This window comes from Eretmochelys imbricata, chromosome 7, assembly GCF_965152235.1.
Source record: "Eretmochelys imbricata isolate rEreImb1 chromosome 7, rEreImb1.hap1, whole genome shotgun sequence".
Taxonomy (NCBI): domain Eukaryota; kingdom Metazoa; phylum Chordata; order Testudines; family Cheloniidae; genus Eretmochelys; species Eretmochelys imbricata.
Genome location: NC_135578.1, coordinates 84,313,892 through 84,333,610, shown reverse-complemented (window position 1 = coordinate 84,333,610; position 19,719 = coordinate 84,313,892). Strand labels below are relative to the sequence as shown.

The 19,719-nt window shown below is 43.1% G+C and overlaps 1 protein-coding gene across 1 annotated transcript; it reads right to left on the bottom strand.

The window, feature by feature from the left end:
- Positions 1 to 1,534: 1,534 nt before the first annotated feature.
- On the bottom strand, positions 1,535 to 16,844 carry TBATA (thymus, brain and testes associated). The gene is made up of 10 exons (XM_077822847.1): positions 16,837 to 16,844; positions 14,737 to 14,793; positions 12,049 to 12,296; positions 10,998 to 11,168; positions 9,157 to 9,248; positions 7,626 to 7,790; positions 5,112 to 5,193; positions 3,391 to 3,595; positions 2,775 to 2,824; positions 1,535 to 1,614 (listed from the first exon to the last, which is right to left on the bottom strand). The coding sequence occupies exons 1-10, from the start codon at positions 16,842 to 16,844 to the stop codon at positions 1,535 to 1,537; spliced, it is 1,158 nt and encodes a 385-aa protein (XP_077678973.1).
- Positions 16,845 to 19,719: the final 2,875 nt, after the last annotated feature.

The following is a 19,719-nucleotide window of genomic DNA, read 5'->3' as shown; positions in this document are numbered from 1 at the left end:
GTGGGCCAGTGTGCGTCTGGCAATTGCCGGTTTGTATACAGTGCCCTTGCACTGGGCTGGGTGGAGTGGGGCCGGCCCCACCATGCTATGCCCCATTGCCCCTGGCTGGCCCCTTGCTCTGGGGGCCGACCTCCCAACGCCATGCTCCTTTGCCCCCATGGGGGCCCACTAGGGTGACCAGATGCCCCGATTTTTATAGGGATAGTCCTGATTTTTGGGGTCTTTTTCTTACTCCTATTACCCCCCGACCCCTGTCCTGATTTTTCACATTTACTGTCTGGTCACCCTAGGGCCCAAAAATATGTTTGGCGCCGGGCCCACAAAAGGTTAATCCAGCCCTGGTGGCCCTAGCACTGTTACAGTCTGCTGTGCTGTGCTCTGCTCTGCTTCTTCCAGACGCTGTAAACTGATCACAGAGTGGCAGGAGTCACGGAGATCAGCTGGATACCCAAGCAGATAGTTTATTTCTAAAGGGACCACAGGCAAATACTAGGAGTCATACATTCTTTATACAAGTAATTGATATGCAATGATGTCATTACCAAAGAAATCTGCACATTTCAGTAACCTAACCTGGCGGAGACAAAGAGATGGAAGATTGTTCTAAGGTCCACATTAGAAGAAAAATCATACAGCCATATATGACAAAAGGAATTGCAGGCCACCATTGCTACCTGAGAAGCCAAGAGCAGCAGTGATGGATCCAGTAAGATCAAACAGCTGTGAGCTATTTTGCCAGAAAGCAGACATACACTCTCCATAGGTGGTGTCTCCACCTAATCCTCTAAATGCCTCTGTGAACAAACATCACTTCTCTCTTATTTGGATTGAATTCCAACCAGTTCTTCTTTATCCAGATTGCTACCTCCTGGCACGTAGTGGGAAAGTAATGAGGCAGCAGCTGTGTTCAGTGAAAAGGAGCCAAAGAACTGAGAATCACTAACATATGGATGACGCTACCACCCAGAATGGCTTTGTCTCCTCCAGTGGCTTTAAAAAAGCACTGACAGGACTGATTTGAGTCCTTTGGAATGGCGAGCAATTGCTCAGCGGTACCCATGGGATCTGAGAGGAAGGACTGAAATGTTTAACGGCCAATCTTTCAAGCAGCGAGTCAACCCACCCCATGGACCATGCACCTCCTGCATCTGAGATCATTGGAAAAACACAGCCACATTCTCTTTGTGATTCTGCATATTGAACCAAATACCCAGCTGGATCATAGCAGAAGCAGTACTTTAAGCATCTACAGCTATGGGGACTCTTGGAATTTCACAGAGACCCATTTTACAGTATGACTTAATGTCTATGGCACAGTCATTAAACAAATTCTGTTTAAATTTGCCACGACTCAACATACAATGTCAAAGTGAAGAGAGGAATTAGGTGATACAGGATATTGCATGCCTTTTCATGTACTCTACAGAACACTTTTTCACTAGGTGAGTAATGAGAGTAACACACTGCAGCTATAGCAGGAAACGTGCTAGCACTTCTTGAGGTTCTTCCATCAGGAATGAGAGAAGATTCCAAGTTAATTGGGTGGATCTGGCTGGTTCTGCTTTACATCCTGGGATAAATGGAACTGGAGAACTTCTGCAGTACCCATATGCACTAAAAATTAAAAATAATTTGGGATGGGTCAATGTGGGTCAACACCAGTTATAATTTCACAGAGCAGTTAATGCCTCGCCCAGGTGGGTAACATTTTCAGTGCCCAAAGGCCAGATTTTTAAGGTATTTAGGCACCTACAAAAGTAGATAGGTGTCTAGGGGCTTTTGAAAATCCTAGTAGGTGCCTGTCTCCCATTGAAATCAATGGGAGTTGGTACTTAGCCACTTTTAAAATTGCAACTGGGTGCTTATTTGCATCTTGAAGCATCTAAATATTTTTAAAAATCTGGATCTAAGAGATGTAGTCTTATAAATGCCTAAATCACTTTTGAAAATGGGAGGTAGGCTCGGAAGTCTCAAGAGTTTTTGAAAATGTTTCCCACTGTTTTTGCTGGTTATAACAATACACTTTATTTAGCTAGAAAAGACAGACAAAAATTGCTCATAGCAGAGTTCATTTTGATAAACCCCAAGATTTGGAACAACTGAACTTTGGAGGAAGTGCCAGATTTGCTTATTTGGATTTGAATACAGCATTTTGTTTTTTGAAAACTGTAGCTCAGGAGAATGGCAAGTTGCAACATATTTTACGATTTAAAAATCTAGTTTACTTATTTCTACTGGCACAGATGTATCATTGGGTAAAATCTTCTTTTATTTACTTAACAGAATTTTCACCGCAAAACTAAGGATGAAATTCTATCCTGATCCCATGCCCAAATCCCTGCCAGATTGAAAACTTTCATAGGGAATGCATTACTGTTCACTCAGAGGTAACCACAAAAAGGCTACCTGAATTCCAACTCTGTGTTACCAAAATATAGCCTGCAAGGAATTTGTCATTTATTTGTCTATATGTAGTATAGTCTTGCTCTCATAGTAAAGTGTGAATGTTCAGAAAGTCTGATCAAGTGGTTAGAGCATTGTACTGGGAGCCAGGACCTCTTGGTTTCTATTCTTAGCTCTGCCATTTGCTCACTATGTGACTCTTGGCAAATCACTTCACTTCTCTAAGGCATCATCCATAAAATGAGTAAAATACTTCCCTACCTCAAAGGTCTGTTGCTGCTTAATTAAAGTTTATAAAATGTCTTAAAACCCTGGGATTTGAAGGGATTATGTAATAAATACAAAGTATTTATTTAATATAATAGTTTTACCTGGCTTGTCTTCCTCTGGAATGGATTCTTGCTTCTGGCTCTGAGACAATCTGTTATAAAGAAATGCAGAGAAAACTAAATATTTTTCTCAATCTAAAATTCTAAATTTTGAATAAACCTGGTAGTCATGAAAATGAAGGGTTGCATTAGTCTGTCACTTTGCCATTCACTTCCTGTGTTCAGGTGTATTTTTATTTTCTAGTTACTCTGCTCATGCTATTGACTGGAAGTCCACATAGAAGGACTGAAATCCAAGCCCCTGCACAATTTTACTAGTTCACCTTAATCTCTGACGCATGTGCTACTGAAATAATGGGCCCCCATTGAGCAGTGACTGCAAGCCATGCCATTGACTTAAATGTGCTTTGGATCAGGTCCTCAGTTAAACCAGTTGAAATGGGGGTGAGGCGGGGGGAGAGGGGGAGTTAGAAGGTGGACAAAATCAGTTTTATTGCTTGCTTGATTAATCTCTTTCTGTGTAACAGTCTCTTTCTCGCCTCTTGCTGCTGTACATGCAGGCTAATGTACCCAGCATGTCTCCAGCTCTCAGTAAGTGAAATGTTTCAGTTCTCTGTCACACTGTGAACATCCCATTGAATAGTTTTTATGACAGAACCTGATTGGATGATTGCTTCCCAAGTGTTGCCCTCTGGAGGACAGGCCCATTGCAGTCTGGGACTGAAGCCTCTGCTCCATGCTTGTGCTCAAGGACTGGGGCTCCAGTTGTAGGTTGGCTGTTGCAGTCTGCAACATCCTCATAACAAGATCCTTTTCTGTAATGAGAGGAAGACAAGTAGGCAGCAGAAGAAACAATATCTCACCTGTTACAAAACAGAGAGTGAGTGAGAGAGAGAGAGAGAGAGAGAAAAGTTCCGATATGGAAACATTTGAATGTCATAAAATGATTTCCCTATTCCCTGTAGTCTGTCACTTTCTTCACCCCCTCTATGAAGCATGCGTTCAAGCAGAGCAGAGAGAAGTTGATCAATCAGAAGTACAGCAGGACTCCAGTGATACCCTGGTCTTGGAACAGTGGCATGTGTAATGGTCTCTTGCTGTAATACAGGTCCGTTGAGTCACAAGCTACTGTGCTACCTAAGATAGCTCAGTGGTTTGAGCATTGGCCCGCTAAACCCAGGGTTGTGAGTTCAATCCTTGAGGGGGCCATTTAGGGATCTGGGGCAAAAATTGGGGATTGGTCCTGCTTTGAGCAGGGGGTTGGACTAGATGACCTAGGTCCCTTCCAACCCTGATATTCTATGATTCTGTTTCAAACAGTCTGTTATACCATCTATTAAATGTTATTTAAACAGAAGAGCTACTCTGGCTCCCATTTAAGGTGACTAGATGTCCCGATTTTATAGGGACAGTCCCAATATTCAGGACTTTTTCTTATATAGGCGCCTATTACCTCCCATCCCCGTCCCGATTTTTCACACTTGGTCACCCTACTCCCACTATTCCCTTTTTGTGGAAATAGGGATTTCCCTTACTCAACTGGTACACACCCAGAGCAAATACTCTTAAAATGAATACAATTAATATAATCTGGCCACAATAATATAATATTTATCTTCCTACAGCTGCATTTTTATACTGGAACTCAATAGTGAAGCCTGAATTCAGCAGCAGCAGCATTACCTTCAACTGCAGCCTGTAACTCAGAAGCAAAATATTCAAACATAAAGGCCTAAAGTTAGGCCTCCAAAGTCATATTTAAGCAGATTAATAAGTGATCTGACTTTCATAGGTACTGAGCACCTGAAGCCCCCATTGAGGTCAGCACCTGTGGAAATCAGGTAATTGATTTAGGAGCCTTATTTTGAAAATTTTGGCCTATAACTTTTACATAGAAACTGTCCTTTACTCTAATGCTGGGCCATATTCAATAACGGTCAGTGAAACCCAAAAGACAATCACTGGCAGGAAAGACAGAATGAAGAAAAAACTGAGACTAACAGAGACAATTTTTAGAAAGCCATGCACGCCATCCATCTGTCCAGATTCTATTCCAATACTATCACCACAGCATCTGAGTCCCTGAACACCAAGCAAAATTCATATCCTTAGTTCTTCACCAGTTACTGCAGACCTGGTCATTAGAAAACCCTAATAGATTCCATACAAAGAAATCTTTCCTCCAGAAGCAAATTTTCCCCTCACAGAAAAATGTATACTCCACAAACTCAGGTTGACCTGAAAGGCTGTAAAGTGTGTATTGGGAATAAACTTGTGGTTGCTGAAGTAGAGATAATTAGGGTGCCAAACTTTGAGAATAGAAGTGGCTGTCTATTCCTTTGGCTCAGGCACCAAGTTGAGGTTTCAGGTTCTCCTCACCCCTCTGACCAGCTGTGAGCAGCCATTGCTGAATAGCCGACAAAGAGTCTGTCTGCAGGATCTGACACAGCAGCTCCAAAATCTGTTGGCAGAAGAGCAAAGTAGAAAGTGACAGCATGATCAGGTCAGAGTGACACTGATTGTACCTGGAACACAGACAAACAGGAGGTCATTAGGATATGCATACACAGGCACCTTGCTTATCTAGACACCGTACAGGTGTGGTTTTTCAGTTTTATGAGTTACTGTTCTTTGCTCAGGGTCTAACCTACACATTTGAAAATATAATAAAAGAAGTAGAGGATGATCTATCAAAGCCCACTGTGTGCAAGGGTAGATATCTCCCCCCACCAACAAAGACTAGGATAAGGCCCTGATCACTGAGTCGGTGTTTAAATTGGACTAAATTTGTTTGGACATTGAGTCTTCTGGTGCACTGCATGCTCACTCCTTTCTGACCGTTGTCCTTGTATACAGGCACGCAAACTCACCTCAGAAGAGTACATTATCAGTTAGGAGTGAACTCATGTCTCCATGTTCTGTGTTGTTTTTTACCATCTCTTGTTTCCCTCTATCTATTGTGCCTAGAGCAAGCAAAACAGGGGCAGGCCTAGTCACACTTGCTATACATGCTAAACTGGAACTTCTCATTCTCCTCCCAGCCTGCAGAGGAGATGAACTTCAAAATGTTTCTTGGGCACTGCTGCAGATTCTCATGAATATCTCTCCTTAGTACCCCTTTCAGCTGCCTTTCTGCAATTAACCTGGCACTGTCTGCTGGCACTTGACCATTTAAAAACAAAACAATATCAAATCCAAGCTGTGGAAAACAAACCGACTTCTAGTAAACAAACTTGTCTCCTTGAGGGAGGGAAGAAATGACTCCTACAAGGGCAGTATTCATTCTCTTTCCATTGTTTACACACGTCAGTTCTCTATTCCCTGCCCACTACAACCTATCATCAGTCAACATTTTTATTAATGATCTCAAAGTAAATATCAAATTATTGCTGATAATTTGCAGATGACAAAGATTGGTGGAGTGGTTAATAATGATGACAACAAGGCAGTCATGCAGAGCAATCTGGATCACTAGGTAAGATGAACCCATTCAACTAAAATGTGTTTGCATACAGCCAAAGGCAAAGTCATACATCTAAGAACAAAAGAATGGCTAATACAGTCTTTGGATGTATAAACAGGGGACTAGTGAGTAGGATTAGGGAAGTGATTTTTACCTCTGCATATGACATTGGTGAGACTGATATTAGAATACTGCATCCAGTTCTGGTGTCCACATTTTTAAAAAGATGTGGAAAAATTCAAGGGGGTGCAGAAAAGAGCCACAAAATTATTTGAAAGTTAGAGAAAATGTCTTTAAGAGCTCAATCTGTTTAGTTTATCTAAAAGACTATTGAGAGATGACTTGATTACAATGTACAAGTACCTTCATGGGGAGAAAATATCAGGTACCAAGTGGCATTTTAATATAACAGAAAAAGGCAGAACAAGAACCAAGCGCTAGAAGTTGAAGCCAGACCAATTCAAGTTAGAAATAAGGCACACAGTTTTAACAGTGATGGTGATTATCCATTGTAACAAACTATTTAAGGGAAGTGATGGATTTTCTGTAAAACACCATGCGCACATATAGAATGTCCTTGTGACGAGGTGTACCTACTCGCACCAGCCCTGAAAGGATTAACTGTGCTTTGCAGGCTGAGGAAGCCCTGCCCCAATGACTGCTGCGCATGCTCAGCCTGGAGGCAGAGTATAAAAGGAAGCAGCCCAACTCAGTTTGGACAGGCTGCTGAAGGGGGAGGATGTAGGCTCTCTGTAGGGAGCTGCTACAGGTCCCAGTTACAGAGCCACAGCACACACAGCTCAGGCTGCTTGATGAGCCTGGAGAAGGGACTGCACTGGCAGGAGCTAGGCCACTTGAGGACCCCAGAGACCCGTGGGGACAGTGGAGCCTCGTCGAGGGAGAAAAGGATAGGAAGCAGCCCAGGGAACTTAGACTTTTCTGCAGTGAGTGAACTGTGGAACCAGTCAGAGTGTTTTGGGAGGATCCCCATTGGGTTGGTGGTGAGCACCCCCTCCACCACCACCAGGGCCCCGGGCTGGGACATGGAGGAGCAAAGAGGGCCCGAGTTGCCCTGCCCTGGATGCCACACACCCCTAAGTGGCGCCCCATTCCCCCAACAGGCCAATCGGCCACACAATCCCACCGATGTGGGTTACTTTATTGACCCTGGACATTAGGCCACGCTGTCCTGAGCGGAAGAGCTGCTTTATTGACTCCAGCCACTAGGCCGTAGTACCATGTTTTATAGTCAGAGTCACGAACACAGGACCCAACAGGGTGCTGTACATTTTTTTTCCCATACCTGACCCAGCACACGGGATGGAGTGTATCTACCCTGCGACAGTCCTAAAGGAAAAATAGTCACACAGAGGATGTGAGCAGCAGGAAGTACCAGGTGTAGCTACTCTTTCTCATTATGTTCTACTTACTACCAGCTCTTGGCCTTGGAAAGACAGGGCAGCATCTTTGCCTTTGTTCTTTGCATTATTCCGGCACAACTGGTGGGGCGTATGGCGGGTTGTTGCCCGAGAAGAAGGTGGGATGAGGCGCCCAGTTTCTGCTGAGTACTGTGTTGCTCTCTGGGGCTCTTCCACCTGTTAAAATGCAAATGCACACATGCTTTCTGATTAGAGGGCTGAGTGTGGGACAGGAGTTGCACAGGAGATAAAATGATTAGAACAAGACTGAGTGTAAAAAGGCTGTGACGAAAGGGGAAATCTTCATCAACACATGAACAAAGAGGTGCTTGGCTATTGCAAAAAATATGAATGCACCTGCTGCAGTTAAAGTGAAACTACTGTGCGGTACTAAAAGCTCACCTGGGAGGTGTGTTTCTCTCCAGCTGTGAACTGTGCACTGATTTTGCAAACAGTGTTTTATTTAAAATTGAAACTTGTGCACCACGTACTGCTGTCTGTCAGAAGAGACAGACAACTGAATGGTCAAAGCCCAAACACTGCATCTAAACCCATAGGTATCCTTATGCAGCTATATTCATTTATAAATTAACACTGAGATTATCAGGTCCCAGTATTAAAGAATGCTAATCCAGGGTGCTGAATTTGTTGCTCTTGAAAGTGAGTGACAGCACTCACTGGAGCTGATACAGTGCATGTAGGGGTTGTGTAAACTTCCTGTACGCAGTGCTATATATGCACCTCAATCCTGACCTGTAATATGTATTGGTATTCTACCTCTGGCTCCCCACAGCACTGCCAGTGTCCTTCGATCCTGACCTAAAACACCTCTGCTGTATCCGGCCATGATCTTTTGCACAGTTTTGCTCCTTAATTTTGACCTGCAACATCCTGTAAATCCTGATTCTCCCTCCACTGGAGATTAACAATTGTGCCATTGTGCGATTGTTTTGTGATGTTCCTCTACAAGAGTTTGAAACCAATTTCATCTGTACCCTAAAGTAGATTTGAGCCTATGTGTCAAGAGGTGAAAAACTAGTGTTGACCCACTTCTCCTTTTGGCATGGTCCCCTCTGTGTAGTTGTTACAGACTCAAACTACAAATTTTGGCTCCAGATATTAAACACCCCAGAGAATGGGATAGTAGAGATCCAGAAGTTATGATCCAGTACATTATAAAAGCAAAGAAATCATCTGCAAAATTTGGATCAGAGCTCAGATTTTGGTCAACCTCCAAAATTTGGGGATCTCCAGATCTGGGTATGGGTCACATTCCATTGCACATTTTGCCTTGTTTAGATTAGGAGTAAGTAGGTAATTTAAAATGATCTTTACCAAATAGATTTCCCTTCAAGTCTTGATGCTGTCACCAACAGACTGGGCCACATGACCTACAGTAGTGATATAGCAGCCTCATGAAAAACTCTCTTCAGGTTTTTCTGCTCCCTCCCTTCCATTTCTTTATTTTATTCCAGGTGTTGGTTAGATGACACTCAAGAGTAAAGCAACCCTAAGTGTCATGCTTGCAGTATGAAAAACTCACCACTTCCTTTTGCTCCATTTCAGTGGAGGAGGAAGCACTAACTCTGGCAGCGAGTTCCCGCAGTTCTTCTCTCCATGCATCGGACAAGACACCTGTGAGATAGGAGACATGTGAGAAAGCTCAGTATAGTAGCATCACTTAGTTCCTACAGCACTTATAAACCCTGTATAAGTCTGAACATAGACCACACCTTGAATTCCTCCCCCTAGGCATCCATGACTTCCTATTTTCACTGTGGAAAGGTATTTGCATGGGTCTCATCATGAGGCCAACAGTTCCCCTGCAGAGCTTGGATGGAAATGAGATGCAAATAAATGGTAGCTACAACCACTGGATACATTACAAGGTATTATGGGATATACTGTATCTTAAGCAGTGATACTCTTTTGTATGAGAGTGAGTGGAAAGGAAGGTTCCCATCTTTCACACCATGAGTAGCCCTAGAGGTAACACAAACATCCAAGTGCAAACTTTGTGGTATAATATGGGAAGGAGATAGAGGCTCGTACAGGAGGAAGGGTGTTGCAGAGATGGATGAGAAGATGAAGAGGGGGGAATCTCTCAAATCTCTGCTCTTTTCCACTGTTAAAGCCTCCTGTGTGGGCTATGGGCTCTGCAGGGAGAGTCAGGGCTGCGGGGGTACAGAAGGCTAAAAACGAGAGCACTAAAATCTTGGTGAGAGGCCTGTGCTCCACAGCCTATTGCTCGAGATGGGCAGTTCAGAATCAGACACACTGCTTCCTCCTTGGATTCTGTTGTACCAGGTAGTTGGTGCAACACCAAAGCATTGTGCATGTCTGAGGTCTGATGCCCTCCAAGTGAAGGGAGAACCCCTAGCTTCATATTGCCAAAAAATAAAGCTGCTGGAGAGTCTCAGGAGACTGAGGAACGCAGAACAAAGGGGCACTGTGCTCACAGTGATATCTCTGAAAGATGGGAAAGGACAAGCAGACACCTCTAACCCAGTGGCTCTCAACCTTTCCAGATTACTGTATCCCTTTCAGGAGTCTGATTTGTCTTGTATACCCCAAATTTCACCTCCCTTAAAAATTACTTACTTAGAAAATCAGACATAAACATACAAAAGTGTCACACTATTACAGAAAAATTGCTTACTTTCTCATTTTTACCATATAATTATACAATAAATCAATTGGACTATAAATATTGTACTTACATTTCAGTGTGTAGAAGATAGAGCAGTATAAACAAGTCATTGTCTGTATGAAATTTTAGTTTGTACTGACTTTGCTAGTGCTTTTTATGTCACCTGTTGTAAAAGTAGGCAAATATCTAGATGAGGAAAACCTCTGAGTACCCCCAGTGGTATGCGTACCCCTGGTTGAGAACCACTGCCCTAACCTAACCACTGCCCTAACTGTCCATCACTTAATTGCCATGGTAATTCCATGTTTGGGATACGTGCAAGTGATTAAGTGGTTCTCAAACAGGGCTATCTGGCCCTTGTAAAAATGAGAAGCTGATGGTGCTTTTGTATGCCACAGGAAGATGTCTGCCAGGGCAAAGCTGCTTTTCCACCAGTGCTGTGTGGCAGTACATGATGTCTCTGAAACCTGGCATTATGTTTCTCTGGTTCAAAACCACTTCAGCTCAAAGGGGCAGGAAAAATAATCAGGCTCAGTCTTTTGTCAATGTAAGACCTGAGCTACCTCCAGTCCTGTAGCAAGCCAAAACAAGGGAAGTCATTTGAGAACCATTTCAGGTACAGCATGATTAATTTTGTTAATTAAGGAATTCCACTTAATTGGACAAAAGGCCACCCAACAGGGCATCCTGATCAAGCAGTCTACCGCACTCGCGTGTGTGAGCAGCACACTAACCTACAGTTAACCTGGGGACAAGATTACTATGTGGATCTCCAATCGGCATCTGGGCCCCTGACACCCCCAGTACAGTAGTAGAAAGCTGGCCTTTTATCATTGGATGAGGTGACAAAGGAGTCAGCACAGACCACGCATCATTAACCATACAGATGGGGGCACCATTTAAGCCTACAAAAGAAAATGAAAAGAGGTAAATATCAGTTAGTAACTCAATGGAAGAAGAAAAGGAGTACTAGTGGCACCTTAGAGACTAACCAATTTATTTGAGCATAAGCTTTCGTGAGCTACAGCCAATGAAGTGAGCTGTAGCTCACGAAAGCTTATGCTCAAATAAATTGGTTAGTCTCTAAGGTGCCACTAGTACTCCTTTTCTTTTTGCGAATACAGACTAACACAGCTGCTACTCTGAAATTTGTCAATGGAAGAAGCACACAAGAAAATAGTCTTTCACCTTGCATAACACACAGCATTTACAGTTACTTTCTGCCTGAATAATAAATCTGTAGGTGCATGAATTTTGCGGTGGCATACATAGATCAATTTTCCTCCCCTGCCCCAATAATACTGAATGGATTCCTGAAGCACCTCTGTTTATAGATCTATATTTAGTTAGGGAATACACAGTTTGGATGAATTACTACTGCCTATATCATCTTTAAACAGGAAGCCAGGCATGGGATAAATTCCTACATTGGAAATACACAGCTGGGTTTATCTTATCCAGATGATGCAGTAGTTGATTGTCTGAACTAGGTCCTGGGATGGAGCAAAGACATGCATGGTATCAACCTAAGGAGTCTCACTCAGATCATAACTGCTGCTCAGAAGAATCACCAGGGCAACACTTACTCTAGAAACATTATGCAGTCAAAGTTCTGCTACTTTCCTCATATCCCACTGTACTCTGCAATCAGGCCTGTGCTGAAGCATTACATTAATTTTTCGGTTTCCTCCCATCCCATCTGACCTCTGCTCCTCAGCAAAGAAAGGACACATCATTAATGCCTTCAACTCCTGTTTCCTGCCCCCCCCCATCCTAAGGCCATACCTTGGATGTGGGTCACTCGGTGAGGATGGGGGTTGTGCCGTGAGAAGAAGGAATGGTGGCTTAGGTTGCCAAAGCGAGAGTTGTTCTTTGACTGGGGTCTCATGGCCTCCATACTAAACCGCAGTGGTGTGTTTAGAGCCACGTGTTTGAGTTTTCCTGCTAATGCTGTGATGTCTTGTCCTTTGAATGGACCAGCAACTGGGCTCCTTAGCATCTCCATCTTCTCCTTAGCAGATATACACTTTGTTCTTGGAGAAAAAGAGAAGAAAACCACGTATCAGCATGCAATCACATTTTATGAAAATGTCTGTATCTTAGGTACTAGTCAGGTTCATGAAAGGCAGAGTGAGAATCCATTCCAAGTAGGCATCAAACTCCAGTGCAGGTTATCTTCCTCTCAGGGATTTCACCCCAAATCCATTCTGACCAGGCAGAGAGATCCACTATCACTTATTCTTTTCCTTCACATCCCAAGGGATTGCGGCAAACTGAGGGAATCCTCTCCCTTATTGACACCGGAGCAGACTTTGTTAGAATGTTTCATTTACAGAAGGGGAAACCTTGGATCTGAATTTCATACCCGCCTGAAATGCACTTAATGCTCTAGACAAATTTACTGAGGAAAAATAGCTTGAATGAAATACCTGAGTGAAGAGAAGCTGATAGGATAGTTTGCTCCCTGTGTTGAACAGGTCTGTTCTGTATTTATGGGAACACTTTGTTGTTACCTGGTAGGCCAGCAAGAGTGCACATGAATGTGTAAGCTGAGAAGCAAGCCCACACAGACTCCCATGTTTCTGTTGACATGCAGAAAAAGGAGCCTTCTGAGGGAAACCCCCATGAAAACAACTGAGAACTGCCCCAGCTGGCAGCTTTGACGGGTGACTCAGAGTCATGGCTTCCTGGTCTGTCATCTGCTGAGACAGGCAAGGTTAGGAGCTCAGCTTTACCACAGCACTGAGATCACATTCTCAAGCCTGACAAAAACTCCTCCACTCAGAGGATCGTTAGCTGGCGTTTCACCAGATGACTCCCAGCATTATTAGCATCAATGCTAATATGAGGAGCAGGATCCATTGTAGCATCATGCTCATGCTTCATTGCGTTTCTTAGCTAGAAAAAAATCATCATATTTTGCTTGAGTGTCTGGCTCAGTGTTCTGTTTCCTAGATCAGAACCAGAGGAGACCTAGGAATATGTGGGTTCTGATTTTTCCTCATGATCATCTTAACTCAGCGCTGATCCTTCTGAAGTGCTACAAAAAAAGACCATTTTAGGACTCCCCACATACTTCCCCATGGCAGCCCACTGCGTGTCAGAGTGCTCTATGCTTTGGCAGGAACAAAGTTTTCAAAATGCTCTCTGTTGCAGCAGAAGAATGATGTGCAGGGAAGGTTTCTTTGGAAGTGATTTGCAGGCCCAGGCAGTATTTCAAACGGGGGCTGTTAACTGCTGAGTAGAGCTGAGTGAGTGCTGAATTTTGCCTGAATATTCATTGAGAGCCCTTCTGTGTTTGCGTTACATGAATACAAGTTGATTGACAGGCATGTTTGTAGAAATGGCATGTTTTCAGGCAACTCTTGTAGAAAGTGAATTTGAATTCATTAGTATGAGTATTAGCACCAGAAACCTGATTCTAAGCATTGTGCTCATCCAATCAGTCCAATCTATGTACTATGGGCAAGACTTGGGGTATTGGGAAAAAGGTGGTTTAGAAACACCTTTGCAACCCACTGAGGCTGGGGGCAGCCAGGGGACAGTTCATCCCCTGCTGTAAGTATAAGAACAGCCTCAGGTTGTTGTAACCTACCCTAGCTATAATAGCCCCTTAGATGGCCGTTCTGTTGTCTGAGAATTACCCCAACATGTCTCTTCTCCCTGATGTGCCCACTATCTTTGGAGCAGGGCATGAAGAGGTGGCCTACAACAGGCTACTTGGCTCTATACCAGCCTGGAATTCACCTACAAAAGGGGAATCCCCAGTAATCCTGTTATGCCTCCTTTGACCCAAGGGCAGTGTTAAAGGGCCAGCTGAAATATAGAGAATCTAGCCCTGGACAGCTTACTCTCAATGCACTGAACATCCCCAACAAACTGCTCATAAACAAGCCACAGACCAAGGATTATCAGCAGAAATTACTCAGTGAATAATTTCATACCGCAAATATAGGTCAGAAAAATGTTCTCTTTTTGCAAACAAAGTGGGAACAGAAAACAAGGTGAAATTCATTGTGAATTATTTGTTATGAACGATTCACCCAGGTTTAGTCCTGGGAAAGGATGCTGCCTCTGTAGTTATTCACCCATGGTTTCAAAATGAAAACCAAAACCAGACTTTTTAATGGTCTGTCACTCAGTGTTGTTACCGCACAATGTAACTTGAGCTCTGCTTATGTCACTGCACAGGACACCTGGTGTGTGCAGCTTTATAAGCTAGAAAGCTAATACTCTAAACTCCAAGCAGAATGTTTTTTTTCTCTGCCTGATGGAGATGGGCTCAGCAGGCTTCCCTCTTTGTCAGCAATGAGACACCCATCACCACCTCATATGACCATTTTTAGTCAGCAGCCCCATCAGCTCAGTTACTGTTTGCATGGGTACAAGCTGCTGCTTTCCCACCAGCTCACTCATGGGCATTGCTGCTTAGGTGTTTCTTCCAAATGTAGGGAATGGCACTTGGGTACTTACTCCAGCTGCTGAAGAACAAGTTCCAAGTTCTTTATCTCTGTTGCCATTTTAGTGATTCTATGACAATACAGAAAAGTTGGTGATTATTCTAGCATCCGTAGCTGCACAGTCCAGTTGGGAATTTAGACACATGGATTCTATGTACATGTACTATACACACCTATGGACACACTCTCCATCTATTGTATGGGGAGACCGAATCTTTCTTCTCACAATTGCTATAATTTAAGGTACATTCAGTTCCTAAATTCACTTATACCATGGTCTGAGAGGTGTTGAGCTCTCACATCACTCAAACCATTGACCTCTCTTTGTGTCAGTTTCCTCACCTGTAAAATGGGGCTAACAATACCTACCTCACAGGGGTGTTGTGAGGATCAGTGAATGTTTATAAAGCGTTCTATAAGGGGGAAGTATTATTATACCACGTTGTGTTGGCAGGTGCTTCCTGAAGTAGCATTTACAAATAGAAACAAAGAGGTACTCCCTCAGAGCTTTAATGGGTTCCCTCAGGAACCAATGGGAAGTGAAAAAGACCCACATGACACTGGTCACCTTGTGTCTGCATAATGAATCCCTAAATCACACAACAGGCCCAGGGTGTGGGTTGGTGCTTAGCAGGGATTAGTGGGATTCATTGCTCAGTACCCCTGGGCATAGGTTTCAAACACTCCATACGTGTTAATAAAGGGCAGAACAAATCACAAGAAGAAGCTTTAGGTGCTATCATTTCCCTCTACCTTCTGCTTCATAATTCACCATTTCAAATGGAACTAAAGTGGAGCCCACTGGGGAGATCATTGACATACTGTTTATCTGTATTTGCTTAAACATTCCTTTAGTTTAGAAATTACAGCTTTTTAAAGGCCAGCGCCTGAATATCTGCCTGAAAGCTATTTTGTCCATGCCATACCTAGGCCAAACCATCCACCTTGCCACCCCCACGCTAATTCTAAAGAACGGCTGGTGCTGAAGAGGCAGCTGGGGCAGCGAGCAAAGGAAATTTAAAGAACTATTTTGCAAACCTGTAGTGTGGATCTCAGTGACCAGGACTAGGAGGAGATTATGATACATATTCAGCATATTCAGCAGCACCCCAACAATGCAGTCACATGTAAACAGGGTGCCGTAAGAAGTCCAGCCAGCCCTCACCAGTCATCAGACAAATGACACCTTAACAAGTCACTGTGAGTTATTTAAAGTTCATTTAAATAAATCCTCTGAAAATAGTCATCCCCCCAGTAACTGGGGCTGGTTCTTCCCCTTGTGAAACAGACTTGTGGCAGTTTCACTTTTGTGATGCATCTACCGTACGAATCAAAGTTGTGGTATGTATACGCATAGCTGGTTTCCCAGCTGAGGTGTACAGGATTGGTATATGTTGTACTTTAATTAGATGACCTAATAAATCTTTCCACCCCATCATTTCTATAACTCTTTGAAAACTCCCTAAAAATGTATTTTTAATTCAGAGGAAACCTTCCTAATAGTAGTATACCCAGAAGGCACAGGAAGGATGGTCTTGTGATTAAGCAGGTAGACTGCAATTTAGCAGAGCTAGATTCAAATCCTTGCTGTTCCACAGATCTCTTGTGTGACCCGGGGCAAGACACTTAATCTCTCTATGCTTCAATTCCTCCACTGTAAAATGAAGATAATGGTACTTATATTCTCCCATCATTTGTTTATCTGATCTATTTATATAGATTGTAAGCTATTCAGAGCAGAGACTGGTTCATTCTACATTTATGTACAGCGACTAGCACAATGGGGTTCTGATCTTGGTTGGGGTCTCCAGGTACAATGGCAATGCAAATAAATAAATACATAAAATAATGCCAGCAGAGACTCTGCTAATCATGTATATAGTCAGATCCAAGAAACAAAACTAGCCTGACCTTGCAAAATGCTGAGCACCCTCAACCCCTTCTGAAGCCAATGGGAGTTGAGAGTACTGAGTACCTCATAGACTCAGGTATGAGATGAGAAAAACACAAACAGTAATAACCAAGGTAATGTGGGGGAGTGGACACTCAAACATGAGGGCTATAAAAGCAGCAGCACTAAGTCACAGACTTTGGGAATTCGGAAACTACCTACCTGTCCATCCCAGCTATTTTATGTGCAAGTGTACCTTTCTTTTCACACAGATGTGGTCTGGGACGTAGCTTGTTCATACATATTTGCATAAATCAGGGCTACTTGCTAGAAGCTCCTTCTCCCCAGCTTCCTACATTTCAGAGGGCTGCTGTTTCAAAGGGAAAGTTGGGACTCTGGTATTTGAACAAAGAAAGCAGTAAAAGCCAGAAATGTACCTGTTATTAAATACATATATATAAAGGACCTACTCACTGTTTACACGGCTACCATAGCTTGGTGAATGAGTCCCCTTTGCTCCCACGGTCTGGAGGGAGAAGTGCAAAATTACCTCACTTGTGTTAAAAAGTCTGTTTACTTCGTGCCTGATTGTGTTCAGGTTGCTAGGTTACACTTTTGGTGACAGCAGCCAAGCCCCCCTCCCCCCCCCCAGTGTTCAATTTCCCCTCCTCCTCCACCCCCAAATGGGGCTGTCAAATAACCCCCCTTGCTCTCTACCTTACTAATCTCATTCTCAGTTGCACTCCATAGTTACATCTCAAGGCTTTCAATGTGAGAGGCAAGTAAGATCAGCTTGGGTGTGCCAAAGTGGTAGAAGCAACTTCCAGCACTACGTCTGAAGCTAAGCACTCCTAGACCTAAACAGACCCACAGCCAAAACGCATATGCCTCCTCTAAAACAGATAATCTTGAGAAAGGACTAGGCTACTTGAATTCCTAATGAGATTTGTTTTTCATTCTGTTGTTAATTTTCTCTTCTGGGAGCAGTGGCATAATCAGTACTTCAATTCTATGGGGGCAAAATGTGCTTCTTGAGGCCAAGAACTTTCCCTGCTAATTTAAAAACCCTAAGGTTGCAAAGTGTGAGGCATTTTCTCTGAAATTATTATTGCATATACACATTGCATATAAATCGGAAGGCAGATATTTAAACAGATGATGCACATTCTACCCTAGACAGCTGCCACTGTGGAGAAGCATATATTCCATTAAGAGAATGTGGCATGAGGTGTGTATTCAGTCACACGTGCCTTCACCTAAGAGTCCCAATATGTGCACACCTGGCTGAGAGAGAAGTTCATGGTGCCTATTGGAAAAACAGTTAGAGACTGAAATCTGGAAATAAAAGGATGGTTCTGATGCCTCCAGTAGGCAGAGATTTGGAGGTGACCTAGTGGGAGGCCCTCCAGACTCTGAACAAGGTGTATAAGAGTAAATTATCTTGACTAACTTTTTAATGATTGAGAGAAAATAGGATCTGCAAGCAGAACATTTTCACTCAATGAGTGCTAAACAAATGGCAAAAATTGCCATAGGAGGCCACCACAGCAAAGAATAGGCATGAATTTAGAATTTGGAATCTGGACTTTTACTGCAAGAATGTGGGCTGAAAGTTACATAAAAAGTAGCAGGCTTGTTAGGACAAAATAATTTTTCCTGTTCCTAAAACTGTGTTATGTTCCAACAAGCTAAGCGCCTTCATGTCCTCACGCTATATCAATTGGACCAAAAAGTGCACAACGGATGGATACACTCCACTGCTTTACCTGCAGTTATACAAGCTAGGATAAGATTTACATCAGCTACCAATCTTTATGCTTCAGTGCATGAGCTGATCATCAGCTGCAATGAGGAAGAAATTCCCCACCAACTCAACACAAACACACCACACAGCTACACATTTAGGCATTTTCACCTTTTTCTGCAGCATTCAGTAGATGTTTCTGTCAAGGAGAGAACACAGAACTGGATGGAATGTTGATCTTTCTTGTGTTTCTGCTGCTGCATTATTAGCCCGTGGCATGAATATGTATTGACATTCATCTGTTTTGCATGCTACCACTGTGTTAAAGTCTGCCAATTTAAAACATAGGCTCAGTAATGCACTGTGAAGCTGTAGGAAGCGTTAGGCATTTATTACAGACTGGTATGATTACAGACAGAAGGGAAAAGAGGCCAGCAACAGGGAAACTGTGATCTAGTGAAGCTAGAGAGGGGACATCACAGGAACAGCGCAACACAGGCCCCACAGAATACAAAGTGGCACCAGGCACCAAAATCAAAAGCAGAATGTCTGTAACTTGTGTCATGAGACTCCATTTCTTCTACCACACAGTGCAGCGACTGGGGCAAGCTTGTGATGAAGACATATTCTCTTAAAAGAGTACTATTTGTGAAATACAGAGGTCACCACATTTCAAGCCATCCAAAGTCCTCTATCTGTGGCAATATTTTATACTGAATTGGTAGCGTTGTGGCTGTATGATATGGGATACAAGGTTCACTCACTCTTTGGGCTAGCAGGGGCTAGGAGGCAGTGTGTTCTGCTGTGTGTGGCTGAATGAGCTGCGTGACTAGCTTGAAGGGTGACAAGGTAGGTGAGGTCATATCTTTTATTGGACCAACTTCTGTTGGTGGAAGGGACAAGCTTTCGAGCTTCATGGAGCTCTTCTATAAGTCTTGAAGGATGTGAAGCTGTACGCTGCTGTCTTTGTTTAAAGGACAGTTACCATGAAGGGGATCTAACAATTCCATGAGCTATTCCATGCTATTTTGATCTCTTTTCTACTACTATAGGTTTGGCCTCTGGTACCCCCTTGCCGCTTTCTCCACAGTTTGGGAGCTAGAGAGTTAGTTTGCTTGTTCAGTTCAGCTAGTATATCTGAGACATCTTTTCTAGTCCAAGACATTGAGTCACTTCACTAAAATCATGTTTTAATCTTCCTTCAGATGATCACTGACCTAGAGCATTAGGAGTACTTGAATTATGCTACAAAAATACGGTATATTCTTCAAGTGAAGCACCTCTGGAATGAATAATTCTCAGGAGACTTTTCTATTATAATGCATCTAGAAGATATTGGTAATTTTTTCTTGGACCTTGAG

Excerpts from the sequence above, each read along its gene's own strand:
- TBATA (XM_077822847.1), bottom strand. Across the intron at positions 12,297-14,736 it reads CTTGTTCTTCAGCAGCTGGA|AACAAAGTGTATATCTGCTA; the intron begins GTAAGTACCCAA and ends TTTTTCTCCAAG. Across the intron at positions 7,791-9,156 it reads AAATGGAGCAAAAGGAAGTG|GTGGAAGAGCCCCAGAGAGC; the intron begins GTGAGTTTTTCA and ends GCATTTTAACAG.